This window comes from Oryzias latipes, chromosome 13, assembly GCF_053564925.1.
Source record: "Oryzias latipes strain Hd-rR chromosome 13, Olatipes_Hd-rR_3.1".
Lineage (NCBI taxonomy): Eukaryota > Metazoa > Chordata > Actinopteri > Beloniformes > Adrianichthyidae > Oryzias > Oryzias latipes.
Window position 1 is genome coordinate 25,948,441 of NC_136249.1, and position 23,649 is coordinate 25,972,089.

At 41.1% G+C, this 23,649-nt stretch overlaps 1 protein-coding gene across 1 annotated transcript; it reads right to left on the reverse strand.

The window, feature by feature from the left end:
• Positions 1-987: 987 nt before the first annotated feature.
• Positions 988-23,227, reverse strand: rpa1 (replication protein A1). The gene is made up of 17 exons (XM_004075331.5): positions 23,060-23,227; positions 22,750-22,797; positions 20,932-21,010; positions 20,230-20,338; positions 20,060-20,148; positions 19,864-19,938; positions 18,544-18,655; positions 18,339-18,441; positions 18,142-18,210; positions 17,343-17,535; positions 16,658-16,794; positions 14,821-14,969; positions 9,558-9,687; positions 5,904-6,080; positions 4,890-4,997; positions 4,638-4,724; positions 988-1,350 (listed from the first exon to the last, which is right to left on the reverse strand). Exons 1-17 carry the CDS (start codon positions 23,087-23,089, stop codon positions 1,249-1,251), a joined length of 1,797 nt encoding a protein of 598 aa, XP_004075379.1. The 5' UTR covers positions 23,090-23,227; the 3' UTR covers positions 988-1,248.
• Positions 23,228-23,649: the final 422 nt, after the last annotated feature.

The following is a 23,649-nucleotide window of genomic DNA, read 5'->3' on the forward strand; positions in this document are numbered from 1 at the left end:
GAACCTTTTTTCTTCAATGATATGTGATCTTCACTGGTGTCCATGGATTACATGAAATCTTTCCACCTTTATCCACCTTTGTCATGGAAGGGAGAACACACCAATGCAAGGGTGGGGTCATCTAAGATAGCACAAGGGTTAAGGAGGAGCCGTAGCATCTTATGGCTGGATTTCCCTGGAGGGGAGGAAACGCGTGTCTTCTCGTGGGTGTGGCCTGTTATGTTTAAATGTAAGCAATGAGTTTTTGTTTTTCCATGATACTCCAGCACTATATAGTTTTTTAGTAGTTGGGGATTAGGGAGGAAATTCTGTCATGTCTTAATTTTTCCACATCTCTCCGCTTGGAGGGCTGAATGTAGGCTTAGTGAGAAGCTGGAGGGGTAGGGAAAGTCTGGATTCAACCTTATAGTTTAAACATTATTGTTCCATATACCAGAGCAGTATACTAAAATATTTGGTGTCTATGGCTACTTTATTGATTTATTTTAGTCTTGAAAGGGCAGGATATCACAACTTATTTCAAGAAATCTTACCAAAACCACCATTTCCATTGGCAGATTTTCTTCACTTATTAAAAAGGGGGGAAAAAAACATTCTTTTCAAAATTTTCTTACTCGTTTTTGAGGACATGTTTCCAGAGCAGCCAACTTGATTTCAAACATCTTTATTTTTACAGCTTAGAATAAAAAAAAAAAAAAAAAAAGCGGGGGGGGGGGGGGGGGGGGGGACTATAGGCCTCCTAAAGCTTCCTCAGACAGGATACAGCCCAGGTTTGCACCGCTGCCGTGTTTGCATGTGTGAGAAATGCAGCCAAAAAGAGTGGGAGGGCAAATGTTCTTATCGGGGAAGTGCAGGTCCAGCCCAGGCATTTTAAGAGCATCGGAGGGTGGAAAAGCGTGCTGGTGTTCTGCTGAAAAGCAGCCGCGACCCCCACAAGACATCAGTGTATCAATCCCAAACAACCAGAAGATTTCAAACACAACGTGATTAATTTTTTTTTTTTTTTATTATTATTATTATTCATGACTTACTGACCCACATTTCCTCTTTAAACAACAAAAATAAGAATTTAGCAAGTATACAAGACTCAAGCTAGCAAATGGGGCGTTACATAGAAAACAGTCGTTGGCGCTCATGCACCGGGATAAAGAACTAAAGTAGGATTTGGCGGTGAGCGTCATATAATAAGAGCTGTACAGAAAAGGAAAAAGACCCCAAATGAAGACGTGGTGAAAGCTGCACTGGTTACTACATAGCCAGTTTTCTAATGTTCACGATCAGACTCTTGATGTAGTCTTTATGGTCGACGGGCTTCAAATCCATCACAGTGGCTTTAATCCGGGATTCATCCTATCAGACAAAAAAAAGGGAAAATTAAATGGAATCATACTCAGGAGCTAAAAGATGAGACTTAACCGGAACTTGTTTTTAAATAAAGGTTTGAATAATGCATGAAGTCGTGCAGGAGTCCGTAAAGAGCAGATTGTGTCAAACCCCACCCCGTCACACACAGACCATCTTTATTACAACAGTGTCGCTTCCCCTGAATGATGAAATATTCACATCGTTTATAGGCTGGACGTATGTTGAATTCTCCCATGTTGGACATTTCGGACGAGGTTTTTAAATTGTGTTGACATTTAAGTTTTATGGCCACAGCAGCCTCCACAGCTGTCTTGATACGGGGGGGGGGGGGGGGGGGGGGTCGCTTCTCTGCTGGTTATTCATCCCTGAACTTTAACAGAGGTTACACTTAATTTGTCCCCATTAAGTCTGCGCTGTCAAAGTTGGGGGACCGATTGCTTTCCGGGATGGGTGCAAAAGTAAAAAAAGAATGTAAGCCATTATTATTATTATTGGAGAAAAAAAGAAGCTGCAAGAATGAATACTAAAAAGGAAAATGGTGAACGGAGGGTTTGAAGGCCGGGCTTCTTTCTACACGCAATTGTCAAGTCATCGTTCAGGCCAGACGGAGTGAAGTCCTCCAGGTTTGTGATTGAACGCCATGATATTTCCACGGGACATAAATGCTTCAGCAAGAATTGATAACAAATCCAAACTAGATAAATCAAGCCTGCCGCGCAAAAACTCATCTGTTCTGACGTGCGTGTTTGAGGATGCATCACGCGTGGTCATTTATTGACTATACTGTTGATTATAGCTGTGAGGCCTCAAGCTGCTCGCATGCAATGCATCATCATCATCAATGCACAGGAATGTCCATCAAAGTTTGGTCCATCCCTATAAAGCATCTTTTTCCACTTAAAACAAATATCAAAAAGTGATTTCAAACAAGAGAAGTCATCTCTTACATGTGGATTCAAATACTTAATTAAAAATAATGAACAGATAGATAAACACAAAAAAAGTGTCAATAGCTAAAATCTTCACTTTTCAAACACCAAATAAGACTTTTAATCTCCACAGCTGAACTGGAATACTTTTGGTCTGGAAAACTTGATGTAGCAGCGGCGGCGGCGTTCAGGACAGGCTGTGCGTTTGTGCTATTTTAACAATCTCGCACCTTCAGCTGCAGCCCACAGTTCTGTGAGTCATTCATTTCAGCTCAGATAGTCTTCATTGATTCCTAAAGGGAAATTAAGCACGATTTCACGGTGGTTGCATCAGACAAACATGATTTATGAAAGCCCCGTGATCCGCTGTTAGTAATAAATTCTTTTTTGCTTTCACGCTTAATGATGCCCAAAGTATTAGTGGACGCTCTAATGACAAATCACACTTATTGACAGAGTACTTGTTCTAATAAATGAGCAGCGGGTTTGATCGGTTGAAGCAGGTTAGAAAAATAAAAGCGGCATTTGATTATGAGGGATTCTCAAAGATCAGCTAGAAATATACCGGTGCTTTAACCCACATATGTGGTTTCAAAGAACTTGATTGGAGTTTTTATATTCAATGTTGGGAGAGCCTTTTAAGTGTTAACTTTAGGACAAATTAAGAAAAATTAAACATAATTGGTCAGAGCTACATGGGACAAATTCACGAAGAAAAAAAATGTGTTTCAAAATGGCAGCTTTTCCTGTTAGTTTTCTCTCTAGAGCAACCATACTTTTCTGTCGCCTGGGTGGTCATTTTCAGACAAATTGTAAACCTTTGGATATCCTTGGCAACTGACGTTTTTTTGGCAACCTCCGCCCACATTAGCAGTATGTTCATATCCTTTCGTTCAGCTTGAGCCATCATTTCATGCATTACATTTTCACAACATTCTGGGCTTTTAAAAAAAGGGAGCAAAACGGAAATGTGTGCTTGCTGTTCACAATTGTTAAAAATCGACAAACTCTAAAACCAACATTTTTTCCCCAAAGTGGGAGTTAGGAAGTGATGGGTCCAAATGCTCAAGAGGCGTTTGTAGAAGACACTTTGGTTGTAGACTTAAGTTGGCGGCACGTGTGTGACATTTTATGAAGATCACTCGAACAAATTTTTTCCGTCTATCTTGTCAAAAAAATTGAAATGTATTTTATTTTTTTAATAATCGCCAAATTTCTCACTTCGCCTTGAAGAAGCGGCGTAGCCGTAGGTGCTGTAGTCATCCCATAATAATTTTAAAACTTTCTTCAGGTATCCTCGACAGATGTTTTGGCTTCAGTCGAGGATTTTAAAATATTTCTATGAACCCTTGAGGAGATTTTGTCCCTCTTAACTTTTTTGGTAGTTTTCCCCACTGTGATGTCATCATTGGGGGGGGGGGGTCAACATAACAGCTCAAAATGTGTTTTTACTGGATACTGATCAAACTAAGGGTGACATTTTCACTAAACAGTAAGAAAGAAGAATGCCTTGCAGTCCAGGACAGAAGTAAATGGGGGGAAAACATCAATTAAAAGTCAAGCCTTAAGATAAGATCAAAGATCAACAAAAGCTACTATTTAAAAAAAGTTGAGCCAATACATTTAATGACTGAATAAATCACTGTCATTTTTCAACTTTTTCCAAATATTCCCAGGGAATTTGAATGCATCACAACTTTAAAATATGATCAAAAAAAGGTTGGATTTGCCTTTAAGTGTTTGCACATAAGAGGAAGGTGAACCTTAAAGGACCTTCTTTGCTCTGGTATTGACCTGTCAACATGACAACATTTAGAGCCGCAGCGCTTGGCCTGTCCTCTCCAGACGACTAGAAACAAACTCAAAGAAGGGTTGCAGGTGTCTGTGTTTAAAGAACGCGGGGTGTTGAGACAGAGGCCAATGTATGCTCGCAGCGGTGCCATTGGCAAGTTAGGAGGCTGGGCTGCCTGTGATAGACACAGTGGCCTCTTCTGTGCGTCGACGGTGGATGTTGCCTCTGGCTCCGCTCCAGACTTCCTGCTCAGAGCCCCAGCCCAATCAATTCTTTTATGTGCCGCCTGAAAACAAACCTCTATCTGTGTGGCCTACAGGAAAGAGCGACCGTGCGCATCCTGCACAAAAGCAACCGAAACCCAGCGGCTGCTTTTGAGGAACAAGCACGTGGTGCAGAACCTGTTGGTGTTTCAATTCTGAGCTTCCAACAAAAGCATTTAAATGGATTTAAAGAAGAACTTTTTATATGTTTCCCAATTTTATTCCTGGAATCTGTTGTGCAAATCCAGCAGCAAAGCTGTGTGCATTTGCATAGAAGCAATTACTTACATTATACGTTTCCAGCTTCACTCGGTTGCGGAAGACAAAAGTTTTGAAGTTGGCTTGCTGGAAGACCTCATCAAACGCAGACTCATTCTGAATAAAACAAAACACAAAAACAAAACAGATTTCCTTTAATGTGTGCCAAACCAAAACACCATGCATCTCTGTGCTTTTTCGCAAATGTACAAAAACGGTGAGTTTTGCTGTCTTATTCTTTATTTTGTAAGTTATTGCATGCATTGATTATAAAACACTCACCGAGTCCTTGAGCTGTCCCAGGTACGCTGCATTCTGACCCAAGATGGCCTCAGCACTCTCCTGGAAGCAAGTCACCCACTGGTTGTCCCCATAATCAGCAATGTTGGCCTAAAATGAAAACGGGACAAAAGAAAGAGGAAGCCTGAGCCAGAGTACAGAAGAAAACAGAAATGATAAAAATGAAGCTAAATAAAGTCTGCTCTCGTTCCAAAAATGATTTGCAGAGAAGGATTATAAATGTTTCAAGTCTGTTCAAAGTCACTACGCACTTTTCTTAGACAGACGTGAACATTTTTACACTTTTTTCTCTTGTTTCAACTCAAAGTTCAAACCTTCATATAAAAATGGTAGAGTATTAGAGAATGAAAAGGTTCCGCTCGGACCTGAGATTTATGTAAGTGTGGGAAGCCGAGTACAGGGGAGATTGATTGACAAAGTGAACAGCCAATAAGGACACAGAACACCGAGCACTGGAAAATACGAAGGGAGGCAAAAGTGGGTTGAATAAAAAAGTTTCAGGAAACGGTGAGAAGGTGAACCGTGATATCGCGAAGGAACACAACAGCGCTAAAAATACATGACATGCATAACAGTGCGACCGTTCTTGTGAAACAATAATCATTCCCACCCCCAAACATCTATTTTTATTATTTTTTTAGCAGCCGGGCTTTTTCTTGATGACTGCAGCCTGTGGACAGACTGCATCCCTCTGGAGAGCCCGGCAGATCTGTGTCCTCACGGCGACATGCTGGAAGAGGATTCACAGCTTAGTTCTGCAGCATGTGAACAACAATGGCTTCACCAGCGAGTGGTGCAAACAAAAGCTGCTCCTTCCAAATGTTGCTAAGTTCTTATTCAATAAAAAAAAAGAATCACTATGAGGATCATACTGGTATTTCCTGGCAAGAATTGAAACAACGGCTATTGGAGTACACTTCAAAGGCTCCATTATGGGTTTGCACGCAGTTATTTAACTGCATGAGAGCAGAAAGTACCGCGTTAGGAGTTACTTACAGAGAGGATGAGGCGGTACTTGAAGTTGGGGAACTCTTTATCACATTTCTCGCAGCGAAACATGCCGTTGTGCTGGTCAATCACTTTTTTGTTGCAGTCTTGGTTTGGGCAGGCCTGATAAAGGCAATTCTCCTTACGTAGATACACGACAGTAGCTATGCATGAGTAGTAGTCCGCCTGAAGGGAAGAAAAAAAAAAAAAGGCCTACGTCAGCAGATACTCCATTTAAAATAATGTCTTTAACTTTTAGGGTTGTTAACAATGAAAACATTATTTGGTGCAAAGAGACTTTTTTTCTATCACCCCTGAGTGCCACCATGGAGCACAGCAGGTCATCATAAACACGACATCATTGTGACATAAATTAGAATAATCTAACCACCTGACCAGAATTAGAAAAGCTTCCTGTCAAATTAAAAAAGATCAAAATCCTCAAAACAACTATTTAACTCCGACTTTCCTTTACAAAAACAGAAGTGAATGAATTGATGCCTCTAATTAGCGTCTGATGGACAAGCGACGGGAACTTGTTTCCTGTTTCTGTCACAGCTTCATGAGAGGGGCTGTCAAGGTGAGCGTTTTTTTGTGTCAGGGTTCACGGAAGCTTTGTGGCGTCTCGGACACGCAGACGCGGTGACACGAACGATTAAGGGCGACAGATTTCAGCGGGAAAGGTCTCGGGGAGCCTGACGTCCGTGCCCCCCTGTCTCGCAGACTAGACAACATTTAAACACTTCTAAATGGAGAACTGGCTTTCTGAGGTTCTCTGGGGGGAGCGGTGACCTCCACCTGGATAAAACTCACAACTTTAGCTGCTTTGAGGATTTAACGGCATGAAAATTATAGTTAAAAATCAACTAAATAAATGTTATTTTTCATACAGCTGGAAATAAAATAAAACAGGTCGGGGTCGTTAAAGCGTCACTCTGATCATATTTTGATCTATTCTAAAAGCATTCCAAGTGGTATTTAAATTATCATTATGATGTTTTTAGCCTAAATCCAAACAACCTGCATGGTTTTATAGGACAGACGCTCATTAGAAATTTGAGTTGTGAGCGGGACCTTGAAGTCCACCCAGCGTATTTTCTACGTCACAAATACAATATTTTTCAAACTGAAGATGTCGTCTGCTCCTGATTCACAATTTTTTGAATAAAGAAATACTTAAAAAGGCCTTTTAAGATTAATTTCCTTTATATGTGTCCTATATTATCAGAAAAAGGCAAGGCAAGGCAAGTTTATTTGTATAGCACAATTCGTACACAAAGTAATTCAAGGTGCTTCACAAAACAGAAGAATGCATTAAAATCACAATACATCATAGAAATAACCAACGTAAAATTTACTTTAAAAGAAACCTTTCAGTCATATACACGGCTAAACAGAAATGTTTTAAGTCTAGATTTGAACATGAACACAGAAGAGGCCTGTCTTACGCCTTCAGGGAGGCTGTTCCAGATTTTAGCTGCAGAATATTGAAACGCTGATTCCCCTTGTTTAGTTCTGACTCTGGGAATCAACAGGAGGCCGGTCCCTGAGGTCCTCAGAGTACGAGATGGTTCATATGGCACTAACATGTCAGAGATGTACTTTGGTGCGTGGCCATGGAGAGACTTGTACACAAGCAGAGCTGCTTTGAAGTCTATTCTTTGAGGTACAGGGAGCCAGTGCAAAGACCTGAGCACAGGACTAATGTGATCATACTTCCTGGTTTTGGTCAGGACTCGAGCAGCAGCATTCTGGATATACTGAAGCTGTTTTACAGCTCGTTTGGACAGGCCGGTGAGCAGGCCGTTACAGTAGTCTAACCTACTGGAGACAAATGCATGGATAAGTATCTCCAGGTCTCGCTTTGAGATTATGTTTTTGATTTTGGCAATGTTTTTCAGATGGTAAAATGCCGCTGATGTTACTGACTTGATATGGCTGTTAAAGTTCAGGTCAGAGTCCATGATTATCCCTAGATTTCTGACTTGATTTGAGGGTTTAAGAGACAGAGAATGAAGGTAGCTGCTGACACTTTCTCTTTGTTTCTGTGGGCCAAAAATAATAACTTCGGTCTTGTTTGAGTTTAGCTGGAGAAAGTTGTTCTGCATCCACGCACTGATCTGTTGGAGGCAGTGGTTGAGAGAATCCACCGGCCCATATTCACCTGTTGACAGTGATACATAGATCTGAGTATCATCTGCATAGTTGTGATAAGATATGTTATTACTGCGTATTAACTGTCCTAGTGGCAGCATGTAGAGGTTGAACAGAAGGGGTCCCAGGATCAATCCCTGGGGCACACCACAAGTCAAGGCCATGTAGTCTGAGACACAACTCCCAATTTCAACAAAGTATTTCCTGTCTTCCAGATAAGACTTGAGCCAACTTAGGGCAGATCCAGAGATGCCAACCCAGTCTTGGAGTTGATCCCATGATCAACAGTATCAAAGGCAGCGCTCAGGTCTAGCAGGATTAAGACAGAGACTTTTCCATCATCAGTGTTCAGGCGGATGTCATTGTTACCTTGATAAGAGCAGTTTCTTTGCTATGATGGGGTCTAAAACCTGACTGGAAAACATCAAACGAATTGTTTAATAAGAGAAAGTCAGTGAGCTGTTGGTAGACAACTTTTTCAAGGACTTTTCCTAAAAATGGCAGATTAGAGATAGGTCTGTAATTATTCAGTACAGTGGGATCAAGACCGCTTTTCTTCAGGAGGGGTTTAATGACTGCAGTTTTTAAGGCCTCTGGAAATATTCCAGATTGAAGAGACATGTTAACTATTTGAGTAATTGATGGCAACACACTGTTCAGGACAGACTTTAGAAATCTAGTGGGTAACACATCAAGGCAGCATGTAGACGAGCTCAGACGGGTGATGGTCTCTTGGACAGTTTGGTCAGTGACGGGTACAAAGTGAAAATGCCACAAGAACACGTTATAAACACCAAAAATGCTATTTTCATCAGACAGGGTCTTTAAAGGGGAATATGGCAGAATCACTTTGAACCCAAAGCGAGGAAAAATGAACATCACTGAACACCAACCGTGAAATTGTGGCTTCACTTTAGCAAGATAAATGTTTCCAACTTTAATCCTTTAGTTTTATTCAGTTTTCCCCTTTGTTTGTAAGAAATAAAGCCACTTTAAGTTGAAATAAATACTTTTTTCACACATTTCCAGCATATAAATACCATAAAAACGTTCCTAATAACTCAAAGCTGTTGTTTTTTTAAGATCTTTGCATTCTTTACTGTTGACGGTTGTAAAAAGATTTAGTCAAAGAGAACGTCCAACTTTCCTCATATAAAGGACAGTTATTTCATTATAAGAGCAGGAGGGGGGGTGAACAACCCCATATAATCTTCATAATCAATACTACAGATAAATGCGACTTTCAGCAGCAACATACATCACAGCTGAAAGCCCACCCACCATGTTAACAGATCAATAAACAGTGGAGCCAAAAAATAAAAGAGGAGCATTAGCGAGGGAAGATTAAACACAAACCTGACTGTGTGCGGATTATTTGACTTATCTGTTCTACTGATTCATCGCAGGCATTAAAGGAGAAATTTGACCAGCAACTTTAAGAGCTGCTCCACTGGGAAACCTTTGATTTTGTTTGTTGAGTTCTTTGCTTTGTGAATATTCTAGGAGTACCTTCTCTCCATGTCCCAGGTGCTCGTTCTTTAAGTCAGAGAGCGTCTTCCAGTTGGTGCTTCCTCCACCGCTGCCGCCCTTCAGCTCCGTTAGAGACTGGCCCTCCACGGCGTGGCCGTCCTTGTCGTACCTGCAGAATGACATCTAAACCTGTAGATCAGGGCTGACCAAACTTTTAGCTAAAAGGGTCAAATTTGGGGAGGTGAAAATATGTCCGCCTTATAACTATGATAAATACAACAGAAATATCCAATGACAATGTTATTAAAATGAGATTACTTTTCATTCTTCACATGGAACAGAAAAACATGTAAACACATTTTGGACAAAATTATAGTTAATCTTATAGTTGAAGATCAGAAATTAAACAACGAACATCTAAGCCTTAAATTCATATTGAGTAATAATTTGTCCACTTTAAACACTAATAAAACAGAGCAGGAAGAAAAATACATGTACATGCAAGTTTAAGTACATCTCTCTCTGTAGGATTTTATTTTCAATTGTAAAATCCATACGTCAACTTAGAAAACTTCCATAAAAGGCTGAAAACTTACGAGATATTACTTAATTCATAAATTAGGGGAAAATCCCATTTGAATGCTATTCAGGTTTGAATCGTACTTCACATTGACGAGCATAACAAGAAGGAAAGCAAAAAACTTTTTCTCATCGAAATAATAGTTTGTTTTGAAATTATGTACAGCTGGCTGCTCAGTTGCCGACTCTAGTTTGTTCCCCATTTAGGAAATCTAACAAAATTAAAGAGGTGTGAGACCCATCCAAGACAAAAAAAAAAAAAATCAAACCCAACTGCTCCAGGTTTGTAATCATGTTTCTTTCTAGGTTTTTCTGCTGCCAAAAGCTGTAAATCTCCTCCAAACATGTCCGTGTAAGTGTGAGCAGACTGGTTTTCTGTGCTCGTCTCTCTGCCATGAATCTGACAGGAGATGATCACAAGCAGGACACAATCCTTAAATACTACAATGGCCTGATCAACTCAATTTACTCAGATTAAGGCTGGCATCCAGCTAAATCTTGTTGCTATGGTAAAAAGGGAGACACTTTTTTCTTCTGCAGCGTGAGCTGTAAGGTGAGGGACATTTTTCTGTAAACCAAAACTTCTACAGTTAAAAAAAAAAAACATCCTATGCAGCTTCTTAGTCTGATTCTTAACTGAGTGGGAGATAATGGAATAAGAACCTCTAGTAGCACAAACTAAGAGTTGGAACTACTTTAACACCCCCACTGTTTGCTGGGGGGGGGGGGTTGAAGGACCACCAGCATGTGCTCGTTTTCCTTAAACTTAGCAAAATCCAAATTAAGGGGAATAAAAGAAAAGGACCGGTCTAACTAGGACAAAAGCGGCGCCATGGAGGCTGTAACCATGAGGACGGCATGCATGGTTCATATGACTAATTGATGATGTCTGTGGTTAAATATTCAGTCTGTGGTCTAAGTAACAGAGGCTTGATGCCCCCCCTCTTCCTGACAAATGGGAGCACTTTTTTCCCCTCCCGGTGACAGAGATGTTCTCTCTGGTTTACATACAGAGATTGGGTTTAATTTACACCTCCGCCCGGCCGAGCGCTTTGACAACTCTTGAATCTCTGAAGACAAATGCTCTTCAAAACAGATCAAAAGGGTCGCACTTCACGTTTTCCTAATCACAGACTCCGAGGTGGAACAGAAATGGTGCAGAAGATAATTGCTGTCGAGAGGAGACAAAAAAAATAAATAAATTTAAAGAGCATGAATTGATAGATGGCGGCTGAAAGCGAGACGTGGAGTACCAGCTTAGCATCTTTGGTTAAACCAGAGCAAACAGACACAAACACGTGTGCCGGAGGACGAGCCCAACGTCGGCGTGCCACCGAGCCGAGAAAGGTACAGCAGTAGAGACGAGTCTGAGGGGATCTTCTGTGAGCAGTGTTCTCAAGCTCAGGGGCTAAAGCTGTAAAGCCTGAGCTAAAAGTGACAAAAACCTCCAACACGATTACTGCGTGATGGAAGGAACACGCAACAAGCCTCATGGACGCGTCGCCAGATAGGAAAACTGCAGCAGATTCCCCTAAGCAGCCGTTACCATGAACATCGTTCACATGGGTTCCCGTTTTTGGATCAGTAAAGAGGGGGAAAAAAAAACAGGACAAAATGAGATAATAGCTTACAATTTATGTACAAAAATAAAAGCTTTATTTTATTTTATAGACACGCATGCTTCACTATGTGACACATTGATGCTTATTTGGTAAGGAGGCACCGAAATGAAAATTTGTGGCTGAAGCAGAATCCTTCAAATGCTCGGCCAAACACCAAATAGTTACCAAATATGGATGTTAAGTTTTTCATAGAGCCTTAAATATTGCATAGATAGCTAAGAAGAAATTTAAGGCATGTTTTTATATGAAGTAAATATTTATATCATATGAAAACATCTATTTCAACATTAGATGGGTTAACAACAGAAAACATTTATCCAGGAAAACAACATAATCCAGGGCCAGGACCAATTTGTCAATAACAGTAAGGATTAAGTACGTGTACCTCCACACTGCCGACAAAGGCACTAGATCATTGATGCACGTTGATGAACCAAGAACCAAGCTGTGTCACTATTCAGCCTTACTTAAACTCGCTCCCACTGAAGGCCAAATAGTGTTTTTTTTTTTTTGCAATATTCAGCCACCGAATAAATTTGGTGGAATCTAGTAGAGGAATCGACTTTCGACCATAGTCTTAGACTGCTGCCCGTGCGACCCCGTCCCGGATAAGCCGAGGAAAATGGAGCCTGTATCCATTCCATTCTTGATCCATTCGATTCCATTCAATTTTGCATTTACATGGTTTAAAACATCTAAACATATTTGTGTAGAAATACAATAATAATCTATAGTTGTTTGGAAGTTATTGATAATAATCTGATTCAATTCACATACTGTAAAATTGTAAGAAGAGTTTCCTTAAAAGAGTTTGGAAAATTCCAGCCTGTGAATCTATAAATCTGTTCATTTAGTCAGTAAAGTATGTTTAGGTCGAATGAGCGTTAGCATTAGCCGGCCTATGGAAAACTTTATTATACGTTAGCATCAAGCTTACTGCTGTTATGATTAGGTCACTGGAAAAGGAAAGGTATGAAAGATCAATCTCTACTTTTGAGGATTGATCATTGATTTTATTAAGCTTGGATCGATTCAGATCGATTAATCAATTTCCTCAACCCAACCACAGTCGCGCCCCCACCCAAACTATGCACACAAAAAAAAAAAAAAAACACAACTCATACTCTGAAAAATGCGGTTAGTGATTTTTTATGGGCGACATCAGACTCACTCGGTCCAGTTCCCACATACAGTCGATGGGCGTCACCTTCTGAAGATCCAACACCTTAACATGATTCATGCCTGCTATTTAGAATGTTTTACAAATGAAAGCATTAAAAAAAGAGAATAAAATGAAGAACTAAACTTACAAAAGAAGAAAACATTGAAAGCAACACATCCTTTGGTGACACAAACGTCTATCCGGTACCTGAGCAGCAGTTCAAAGCATTTTTTCTCTCAATAGTAATAGATATCAGGATCCATAACTATGCGAGGGAAACATCATTTCTTTCTGGCCCACATAACTTCAGGCCTTAATATGAGCCATGCACTTCAATGTTTTACTTGATAGCATGGAGGAAAGAAAGCGCTGATAGAAAACATGCAGACACCTCCTAACGGACATGAATGCAGCTGCGTGCTCAGATTAGGATTTGCTTCAGTTCATAGCATTTGGAAAAATAATCTCAGACAGAAATATCATTTATGTGCATGATCTGGGAAAGTATTTTACTGTGAGAAACACTGAGAAGCTAATGGTTTCTGCAGGTTTGAGACAGCAGCCCACCGACACCAAGGACAGGCTATTCATTTGAGGAAGTCCCTGAGGTCTGCGCAAAAAAAAAAAAAAAAACACCAAATTAAAAAGCAGCTGCAACAGAAAACTGGTTTCTGATGGAGAAAAAAAACTAAGAGGAGATTTTTTCTTCCTGTGTTGAATAAAAATGTGATGCCCACACAAAACGCATGGCCTGCAACTATTTTAGGATTGACGGCAAAATGTGCATCATGCATGCTACCGACTGCATCAACATTGGTAAAAAAAAAAAAAAAGATGTAACAACGGTGTCAATGAGCCGTCAGGACAGTCTATTTGTTGGTGCTAAAGCATTCCACCCTGGCCAGACCTCTCAAACCCGACCTTGATTAAAAGCAATGCGTCAGAACCGGCGTTCTCCCAGACCGCCACTTAAACGGCTCTTTTTGGGATGCCTGCAAGGACGCGTAATTCGTCAGCCAACCCGACTACTGCAACGCGGCCAATTGACAGCAGCATTTAAAGATCATTATCTCTGCGCGTCGAGTGTGAAGTGACAGAGTGGGAAAAACAGTAGACACACACACAAATCCTGTGCAACACAGACCAAAAAAAAGCAATATTAGGATTTGAATAATCAGAGCGGTTGGAACTCAATCCCCAAAATAAAATGAAAACGACTGGGTCATGAAGGAACTGCAGCACAATTGATGGGATCTCTGCACAAAAACACAGACATCAGCCTGAATGTCACAAGGAGGAGAAAGAGACCCATCAGTCAGCCTGTCACGGCACAGAGGGGCCAGGAGCCGAATCCCCACAGCGCTTCATGCAGCAAACCAATAATGAAACCGCAAAAAGAAATCCAAGAAAATCAACTGTCCCTTAGCTTATGCTAAAGCTAATGACCAACATGAGGAAGGAAAACCCAAAGTAACAGCAAGCTACAGAAAGGGAAATCTCTTGTTTTTTGCTGTTTAACACGATAAAATAGAATTAAAAATACAAATATCTTCACACAAGGAGAAAAAGTGAAGGTGATGTTATCCCATACAAGAGTCTGGATTTGAATTCATTTGGAAAGAGTGAGAGAAATAAAGATATTAATATTTTCTCAAAATAAGTGAAATTTCAAGAAATCTGAAATGCTTCATCCAAGAAATGCAAAATGTGGCAAACAGGGAAATCTAATCTGGACAAGATGAAGCACTTGATGCGTTTATATTACTTAGAAAAATTGCAACCAAAAGTAATTTGAACTGCACCATCCGGATGCAACAAGCACCCCTCAGGCGGGTAAAACGAGACTAAATTTATGTGCGGTTTAACGCCTGAAACATGCAGCTGTTTGTTCACAATCACACTCTACGCCGCATCATCTGAGGACGGCGAGCTCACTTACCAGCCTCTGAGCTTGTACGCTTCAGGAATATCCGGGTTGATCATCAGGGTGCTGCTGAAGGAGGCGGACAGCGAGCGGCCGCCAAAGTCTGACAGCTTGGCACCCTTGATGGCGACGATGGGCTGTCCAGAACCATCGAACTTCTCAGCCTGCAGGACACGCCAAAGACCAGCCAGGCATTGAAAACACGTTCCTTTGGGTTTCCTGGGTCACTAAACATTTTAGCGTGTTTAACCATTGAATCCCGGAGATTACGCCGCCGACACGCGACAACACGCGCTACCATAACTCTTCAACCATTTATGCCATCAACGTCACTCCAACTGACTCTCAAGTGTTGCATAACGGTGCAAAGCTGTCAGAATCAGCTGGTTTGTGTTCATTGCATAAACATACCACTACTGTAAAGTGTGGCAAAACGGCACAAAGCTGCTTCTCTCCGAATCCGTTGGAAAGTAAAGTGGTTTCTGGTTCAAAACGGTTCGGCCGGACAGCTCCAATATTGATCCCCATTTTTGTTGCACCGGTAAGGTTGGGTTGGGGCTGCAAGCCAGCGGGAGAGCAGGTTAACAGCTCTCGAGTTATGGGTGAAGGGGGGCGGGGTTGCTCCATGACAGTGGTCACACCCACAACACAGAGGTGAATGTCTAATGAACTATTGTTGCTCTGCAGAAACTTTTGGGGGATTTTGTCTAAAAATGGCAAATTATTTATTAAAAGATCACTGAAAACGCTTTTAAAAGAGCTCAAACGATGATTGGAATGGGACTATAAAGGGTTAACTATAACCTCTGTATCCCTTGTGTTATCTTGTGGGGTCCAGATGACCCCACTCAACGTTAACGTGCCAGGAGGCACACGATCTTATACACATCTTGTGCGATTTATTGGGCCCCACTGGAAGTGGAGTATCATGAACAAACGAGAAAAGAAACACGGTCCCAAAAGCTGCAGACAAACATCCACAGCAGGATTTACAACGGTGTCTCCGGGATGACGGCACAGGAAAGCAAAGCACGGAACAAATCAACCCAGATTATATTAAAACCCTGAAAGTCCCACTCCAGTCGTCTATTGATACATTTTAAAAGCATCCAGAGTGGTTCTATTATTCTTCTTTTTTAATATTTAGGACACCGTTTCTGTAGAGCAGCAGTAGAAATTTACCAGAGTTGTGCTGTTGGCACATAGCAATCCCACCCCCCCTTCCTCTCCCCGTTGCAGAGCACATCAGAGTAGGGATCATGCGACCCACCCAGCGTATTTTCTATAATCTTTTTAAACTGCATTTCTGTGTCTGCACCAGATTCACAATTAATTTTCTTTATGCAAGAACACGTTAAAAACACCAAAAGCCTCATTTTCATCAGCGGGTCTTGCAAGTGTTTTGGATCTGATCAGACTCACGACAGTCCGGCTAATGTGAGCGCGCTAAACTGACAGAGACAACTAAAACACGGGCGGTTCTGTCAAATTCAGCGCTCCACCAATTTGCAGCTGGATAAACTGTTTGTCGATTGTTGTGTTGTCCAATAGGTCAACCAGACGCAGCTCAATAATAAAGACGACGTCAAGACAAAAAAAAAAGGAATAGATCCATTCTCCATCCAAGCTTAAAGAAAACACAGCCACGACTGACACTGATTTAATAAACAATCCTAGATTTTTGCCCTCCAGCTAAAAAATGATACAAAAATACAAGTTTTCAAACGAGGCAAAGGTGAAGGAGCCTTTTAGCTTTGCGAAGGAATCAGTCTGGCACACAGCGGGTGTCGGCTTAACGCCGATAAAAAGCTCCATTACACGTGTCCTTCTTTATCAAAAGCTCTTAACTCACTTCCTCTCCCCACAGTGTGACCGTCACCAGCTTCCCAGACATGTCCATCAGACTTAGGCTTCTCTTAGACACTTCACGGTTGGTCTTGGTTGTGAGGCGGGTCACCTCGTCCACACTTTTGCACACTCCAATCACATCTGTAATAAAAAATTAGAATTAAAAAAAAGATGAGATTTGGGCATCCAGCCACATGCTTTTTCGCTGACTTTGTTTTATTTTTTGGATTTTCTGTGGAAAACCTTTTACGAGTACTTCTGCTTGCATTTTTCCTCACGTTACTAAAATAGCTTTGGGATTAATTGAATCTGATAAAAGCAGGGGTGAGAGTAGATTTTTTGTCCAAGAAAGGTTTGAGGGGAAAATATTTGGTTTGCATGTTTGTTTGTTTTTTTCAAATCATCCTCATAGAGCTTTAGAATTCAACAAATGAAAAAGATTTCATATGAATCGTTTCATAAACAGGGACCAGAGGTGGAATTTGTGACATAAAAATAGCTTGACTGCAAACTAAATGAGGCTGCATGAACTTTTGTTTTTTAATTCCTTACTGCTGCTGTGACTAGTGTCACCAGCCCGTGCCAAGTCGAGGTTACAGTGCTCTGTGACCCAAACCACAACAAACCGAAACTCCCAGCCCAGTGTAAACCTCTGATGATCCGGCATCCAGGGCCGATCGGCTCCTCACCCACAATGGCATCCTTGTCTCTGCTCTCCAAGTCCCCGATGGGAACAAAGTCGCACTGCATCATGGGCACGTCGCCGCTCTCCTCACAGGGGAGGATGGTGGACTCTCCGTTGAGCGTCATTTCGTAGTCGTTCTTTACCGATGTGTACTGCTTGTTGGCGATCTTTAAGGAGCCCTTGGAGATGTAGTAGACCTGGAGCGTTCAAACAGAAGGGAGATTTGGAACTTTTTACCACACTAAAGTGTTTACAGTGGAGTTACGTTATATAGGCTGTAAATCCCTCACTACACACTTTATTCCCTTTTGTCAGACAGACATGAACAGCTTCATTTCAATCGTTTAACTCTCAAAGTTCAAACCTTTGTGGGAAAATAAGTCCAGTTTTAAAGGATGAAAACTGATTGTGATTAAAGGTCTAAGGAAATTTGGCAAACTCAAGTATTTTGAGACACGGCACAGAAAAGATCCCAAAACAGAGCACTGTTAAAAAAATATTTACGTTGCACTGATGAAAAAAAATTGTGTGATTGCAAAAGGTGAAGTGCGATATCGCGAGGGACCATTATAAATGCAAACAAAACCAGCAGGGGAGACAACATGGGAAGAGCGACAAAGGTGGGCAGAGAAGCAAAAGCTGCTATTGTTTGGGTACAGAGCAGCCAGATGATTCATTTAAAGGCTCTGTGGCTTTGAATGGTAACCTGGCAGCTGCTGACTGACTCTAGAGCCGCCATATCTGCTCAGTGAGAGGCGGTTTGGGAGATCATCCGGATGTAGTGGATCTGAAGAAAAGCTCACCTTCCCAACCTCAATCAGGGAGAAGAACTTGTCCACTTCTTGGTTAAATCCAGTCACTCGAATCTCTCCCTGAAATTAAAAAAAATCAGTGGGTTCTAGGCCTGCACAATAAATCGCAAATTTAGCGTTTTCGCAATATCAAGCTGTGCATTTCTAAAGTGAGAAACGTTGAGTAAAACTAGTAAAGAACCACTCACGCTTTCATCCACAAGCTCCATGGAGAAGAGCTTCCCGTCACCACGAGAATTGCTCCACGTACGAATGCCACTCTTGTTAGTAACACGTGCGCGGATGGTCCATCTGTGGAAAGTGTCATAAGTTATGAGTCAAGGAGCATGTGCATATTTTTGGAAACAAAGTATAAGGATGTTCCACTTCTGAGGGGCTGGAAAAACCACTCACTTAGACTGGTAGGGGTTGAGGCTGGCGATGGGAACCACTTTGGAGCTTCCTCCTGGAGTACTGGGCATGGCGAGCGGAGCCTTCTTCCCAAAGTCTCTGTTGAAACTTTTGACTGCGAGAAGAAAAGAAAATAAACACCAAAAACCTTAAAATGCCTAAAAATGTCATTTATTTAGAAACAAGTGCCAAAATCCAGATACACTGGATTTATTTGTCTTAACAAAATATGCCAAAGTTTGATCAGGAATAATCTGTTCACTCAAACAATATATTTGCTAAACTGAGTCCTGCAAGCTGCCCGTGAAATAAAAATGGCATCATCCAAGTCTGTGAGGATGAGCAATTCAGCAAATCAGGGAGAAATAAGGTTCACGTGGAACTGCGGTAGGATAGAGTGTGAAACGCTGTGACAAACGGGAGCCGCTCTTCCCTGGAGGAGCCGGAATTTCGAGATTTTCCGTTTGAACGAGCACGGCGGCATTTGATTGGTGTGCACCTCACGCGGCGGATTAGAGTTCAAAGCGTCCACTTCAACCCTCCCACTTTTTCCAACCACTGCACTTGTGGTAATTAAGCCCCCAGATCAAGCAGCACACAGAGAAATGAACAATGGCCGTGCTGATGAGGAGGGTGGCCGCCACCTCGGCCCTTACCTGGCAGATTATAAGAGCGACACGTGACAGAAAGAGGCAAAAACTAGCCTGAAAGCGGAATTTCAGGTAAATAATTGTCTCTAACATTATGCTTCAGATATTCTTCATGAATAAGACAACTTTGAGTCAACCCCAGCTGGTAACAGCTTATGATGTAAGGTATAAGAAGAAAAAAAACAATGGTTTTGGAGTTTCTGTAAAGTTGAGGGGTCAAAAATAACTTGGGAAAGGTCAGAACATCTAAATGAGATTTGAAGCCTTGTTTGTGTCCGTCCATCCATCTTCTATGCCTGCCTCTCCCGGTGCAGGGGTCACAGGGATGCTGGGGCCTGTCCCCACCACTGAAGGGCAAGGGTGGAGTACACCCTTGACGGACAGGTACAATTTAGAGTCACCAACTAACCTATGAAGTATGTCTTTCAACATGCTGGGGTGCCGGGAAAAAAAAACACACAGAAAGGACCCAGCTGGGGTTAGAATGTGAGACAACAGTGCTAACTAGGCACCACACCACTGTGCTGCAGACCTGGTTTGTGTTTCCTACACTAGTGATTCAAGCAAATGATTAGAAACAGGAAAATGCTGCCATCTAGTGAGCATTTCTGAGTTGGTAATCCTGTAACAAAATAACAGATGAGGTTTCTGATCAGAAGAAGCTTCCGCTCACCTTCTATTTTATTTTGAGGCTGCAGTGGAAGCCGGTTTTCCTGAGCTGGAGCCGGTTGTGAGACTCCCTTCTGAGCTGTGAGAGGAATGATCTAGTCAGTAAAAAGCATTACAAGCTCCTCAGTGCATTGTATGTTTGCAGGCGTTCTGGATTAACCCCAATCACATTGTTTTTACAATGTACTTCAAAGCTTTACCTTCATTGTAAGGAACAGGGTCTCCCAATTTACCACCAACTTCTCCAGCAGGCTTGATGACTTCAATTTCCAAAATGATCACAACACGTCTAAACAAAGACAAACATTTATGATCACAACAATGATCAATATCCCTCAATAGGTTCAACTCAAATGCTTTCAGTTCTTACCGGCCGTCCTTTAGCACATTGGTCACATGTCTCTTGAGAAGACAGACGCAGTTTTGGGCCAGGATGTTTTCCTCTGCCATGCAGTTCAGCTGCGTTGAGAGCATGAAGGCTGCAAAAATGCAAGAAAACAAAAACAAAAGACATAAAATTAGTCACGTCTGAGACTCTTTTGAAGTCTATATTTGACTAACCAAAAGCTAAGTCAGACAAAATCACAACCTTTAGATTTGCTTTTATTTGCTTTTACTACATTGGACCATAACAACTTAAAAAGAAGGGCACTCATAGTATTTTTTACTTAAAAGCTTAATACTGCACAGTGCTAAAAAACAATGACAGACACAAATGAGCCATTAAGATGCATGCAGATCAACCCACAAAGCTTTTCAATTTCAAGAAATTCCTTTTATCAGATCCAATTAAGAGTTTAGCTGCTCAGAAACAACAAAATACTTTTAAAACTTCATCGTTAGGTGAACTTCACAATCTCCTTAAAACATGAAGGGAATTTAAGCGGAATTACATCAACTCCTAAATAATTAACAATAAAAAAAAAGGAAAAGAATATATTTAAAAAAATATAACCTTTTACCAGCTGTGGAAGCTAAAGTCTAAGTATTTGATGCTATGATTAACATTTCTATTAAAAAAAGTAATAAAAAAAAAAACTAAATAAGAATTATTTAAAAACAGAAACCTTACAAGACAACGTGTGCCGTCCATCACTCATCATCACCCGGAAGCGAGATGGTCCACTTCCTCCATCGATCTTTCGAATGTTCTAAAACATAAATGCATATAAACTGTCATTGTGCTGTTTTTGAGTCAAAATTTAAAAAAAAGCTGAAGACACAGTTTCTGTAGAGCAGCAGAATCTGTTGCTGTCGAGTAAGCCCACCCCCTCCACTCACTCCCACTAGCTCACAGCCCCTCACACCCCCAAAAATAACATTACTGGTGCTCCACAGAAGCTAACATCTCGACAGGGGCGTCTCCTGATTAGAAGGTTTGAAGAAGATCGCCATGCAAGTTCATTGCAGTTAGCTAAAGCAACAGAAGGCCAAACTGGAGTGATCGTTTCCCAAGACACCATACGGCGCTCACTCCAGAGGAATAGCATGCATGGGTACCGTCCACAAAGGAAGCCTCTCCTGAAACCCAGGCACAAAAAAGCACGCCTAGAATTTGCTAGGACCCGTGCTGAAAAACATGAAGACTGCTGGGACTCAATACTTTGGAATGATGAGACAAAGATCCCCGTTTTTGGAACCAATAGTTTTAAAACTGTATGGCGTTGCAAAGGTGAGGATTTCAAAGAAAAAAGCATGGTGCCTACAGTGAAACATGGTGGTGGGAGTGTCCTTATGTGGGGCTGCATGAGTGCTGCTGGTGCGGGGGAGCTGCATTTCATTGATGGTATCATGAACTCTACAATGTTATGCTCTATGCTGAAGGAGAAGATGCTGCCATCACTTTCTGCGCTTGGTCATCGAGCACTTTTCCAGCACGACAATGATCAAAAACCCACTTCTAAAGCTGCTGTTGTATTTCTGAAGAACAGGGTGAAGGTGCCTGAACGGCCGAGTTTGTCTACTGATCTGAACCCAATTGATCACCTGTGGGGAAGTCTGAAGCATCACTCTCCATCCAGCATCCAGGCTCTAAAAGAGCCTTTTCTTAAAGAATGGATGCAACATGTCGCTAACCTGTTCATTCCATGCCTAGAAGACTTGGTGCTGTCCTTTTTGTTGCAGGGTGTATTCATTTATGCTTCGACCAAGTTAAGTAAAACTGAACATTATGTGAGAGGGTTAGATCAGATTAGATCATTAACCTTAACTTCAGGTTGTGGAGTTGAAGTATTCAATAAAACTCAACCCTGTGCAGAATCTGGAAATTTTATTTTTGTTCTTAATTTAGCTACTGATTAACTTAGTACTTACTTTATGCTGAGCACTAGAATATTGGCAAAATATTAATTAGACCAAAAGAAATGGTCAGGGAAAGTTCTCTTACTAAAACAAAGCAAAAAAGTAAAAACACATCTGGCCTTTATATTAAAATATACAATCGGAAGTTAACAAAAGCAATAAAACTATTTGAAGATTTTTCTTTAATTTTGTATGTATTCTTCATAATTAGCAGACTCCCGTTTTAGATTATTAATTAAATAACACACTCAAAAAATGTCCTGATGGGCCTTTATAATCTGCGTCAGTCACCATTTCCCAGGAACCCAGGGGAACAGAAGAGTTGTTGTTTTTTCCTCTCCTGACATTTTTAGAAAAGTCATTAGATTAGAAAAGTCATTGTCATTAAATTTCATATCCTATCTAATCTATTAAACAAAAATCCCCCAAAGAAACCTTTTCATCTTAGTTTGACGACCTTTACGACTTTCCCAATGATAAAAAGAATCGACAGTAAATCTGTAAATAAATTAATTAACGAACTGTAATCCACAGTGAGCGGAACCGTTTTTTCCGGATCAATAAAAAGTTCCCACCCGCCTCTACTTACCACTAACTGCAGGATGGCCTCGTTTCCCCCGGTTCCATTGGCTAAAGCCTGTTGTTAGAAAAAAAACGAACGTTTACACGATTTATTTACCCATTTACCAACTCAAATTCACTTAAATTCAAATTAATCAATAACTGACAAGACACTCGTTAATCTGGTATATATTTATTAATATTTCGACCAGATTTGCTAAACATAAATGTTTGACTAACCATCTAGCCAAACAAGCCAACAAAGAAGACGGTCATATGTATCAAATGATTAAATTACACCTTTATGCTTGAAGTTATAATGATAAAATTATGCTTACCTCTATTGCGCCCTCTGAAAGCTTCGTCATGGTTATGGAAAGTTGAATTACTAACTAACTTTACTCAATCGACAGCTGGGCATGCACTGAGCCCTCGACGCGGCGATTCTGCTGTTGTGTCTGGCGCCAACAGTGAAAACAACTGGCGCGCCAAAGTCTTCCTTTAGTTGTCTGTTTCCGCTTCCGTTCACAGATCTGGAATCGGTTCGCCGTTTTTCTCAGCCCCCAAAATGTGATGGCTGTGAAGCCAGCACAACTGACCGGAGATCAGCTAAAGATACTTAGCGCCAAATAAATCGTGACGTATTGAGCACACTTGCGATGCGTTCAATGACCCTCGAGAAAGAAAAAGAAAAAACTTTAAGTCATTTGTTTGTGAATTGTTCACAGTGCATTTAAATGGAGGCAAAAATAAAATTTCAAAATATAATTGATTTTGGGCTGTTATACTGACAACCTAGACCGCAACTTTATTTTTACAGCACAATTGCTTTGGGTTTGGGGGACATTTCATATGCATAAGCGAAATGGTCAAACTCCAAACCTAAGTTTGAACACTTTTTGCAAGAATTAATGTAATATGGTAAAAT

Coding starts and splice junctions, on each gene's coding strand:
- rpa1 (XM_004075331.5), bottom strand. CDS start 23,089: ATGACGAAGCTTTCAGAGGGCGCAATAGAG. Junction 21,011..22,749: donor AGGCCATCCTGCAGTTAGTG/GTAAGTAGAGGC, acceptor TTTATGTTTTAG/AACATTCGAAAGATCGATGG. Junction 20,339..20,931: donor TGGACGGCACACGTTGTCTT/GTAAGGTTTCTG, acceptor GCATTTTTGCAG/CCTTCATGCTCTCAACGCAG.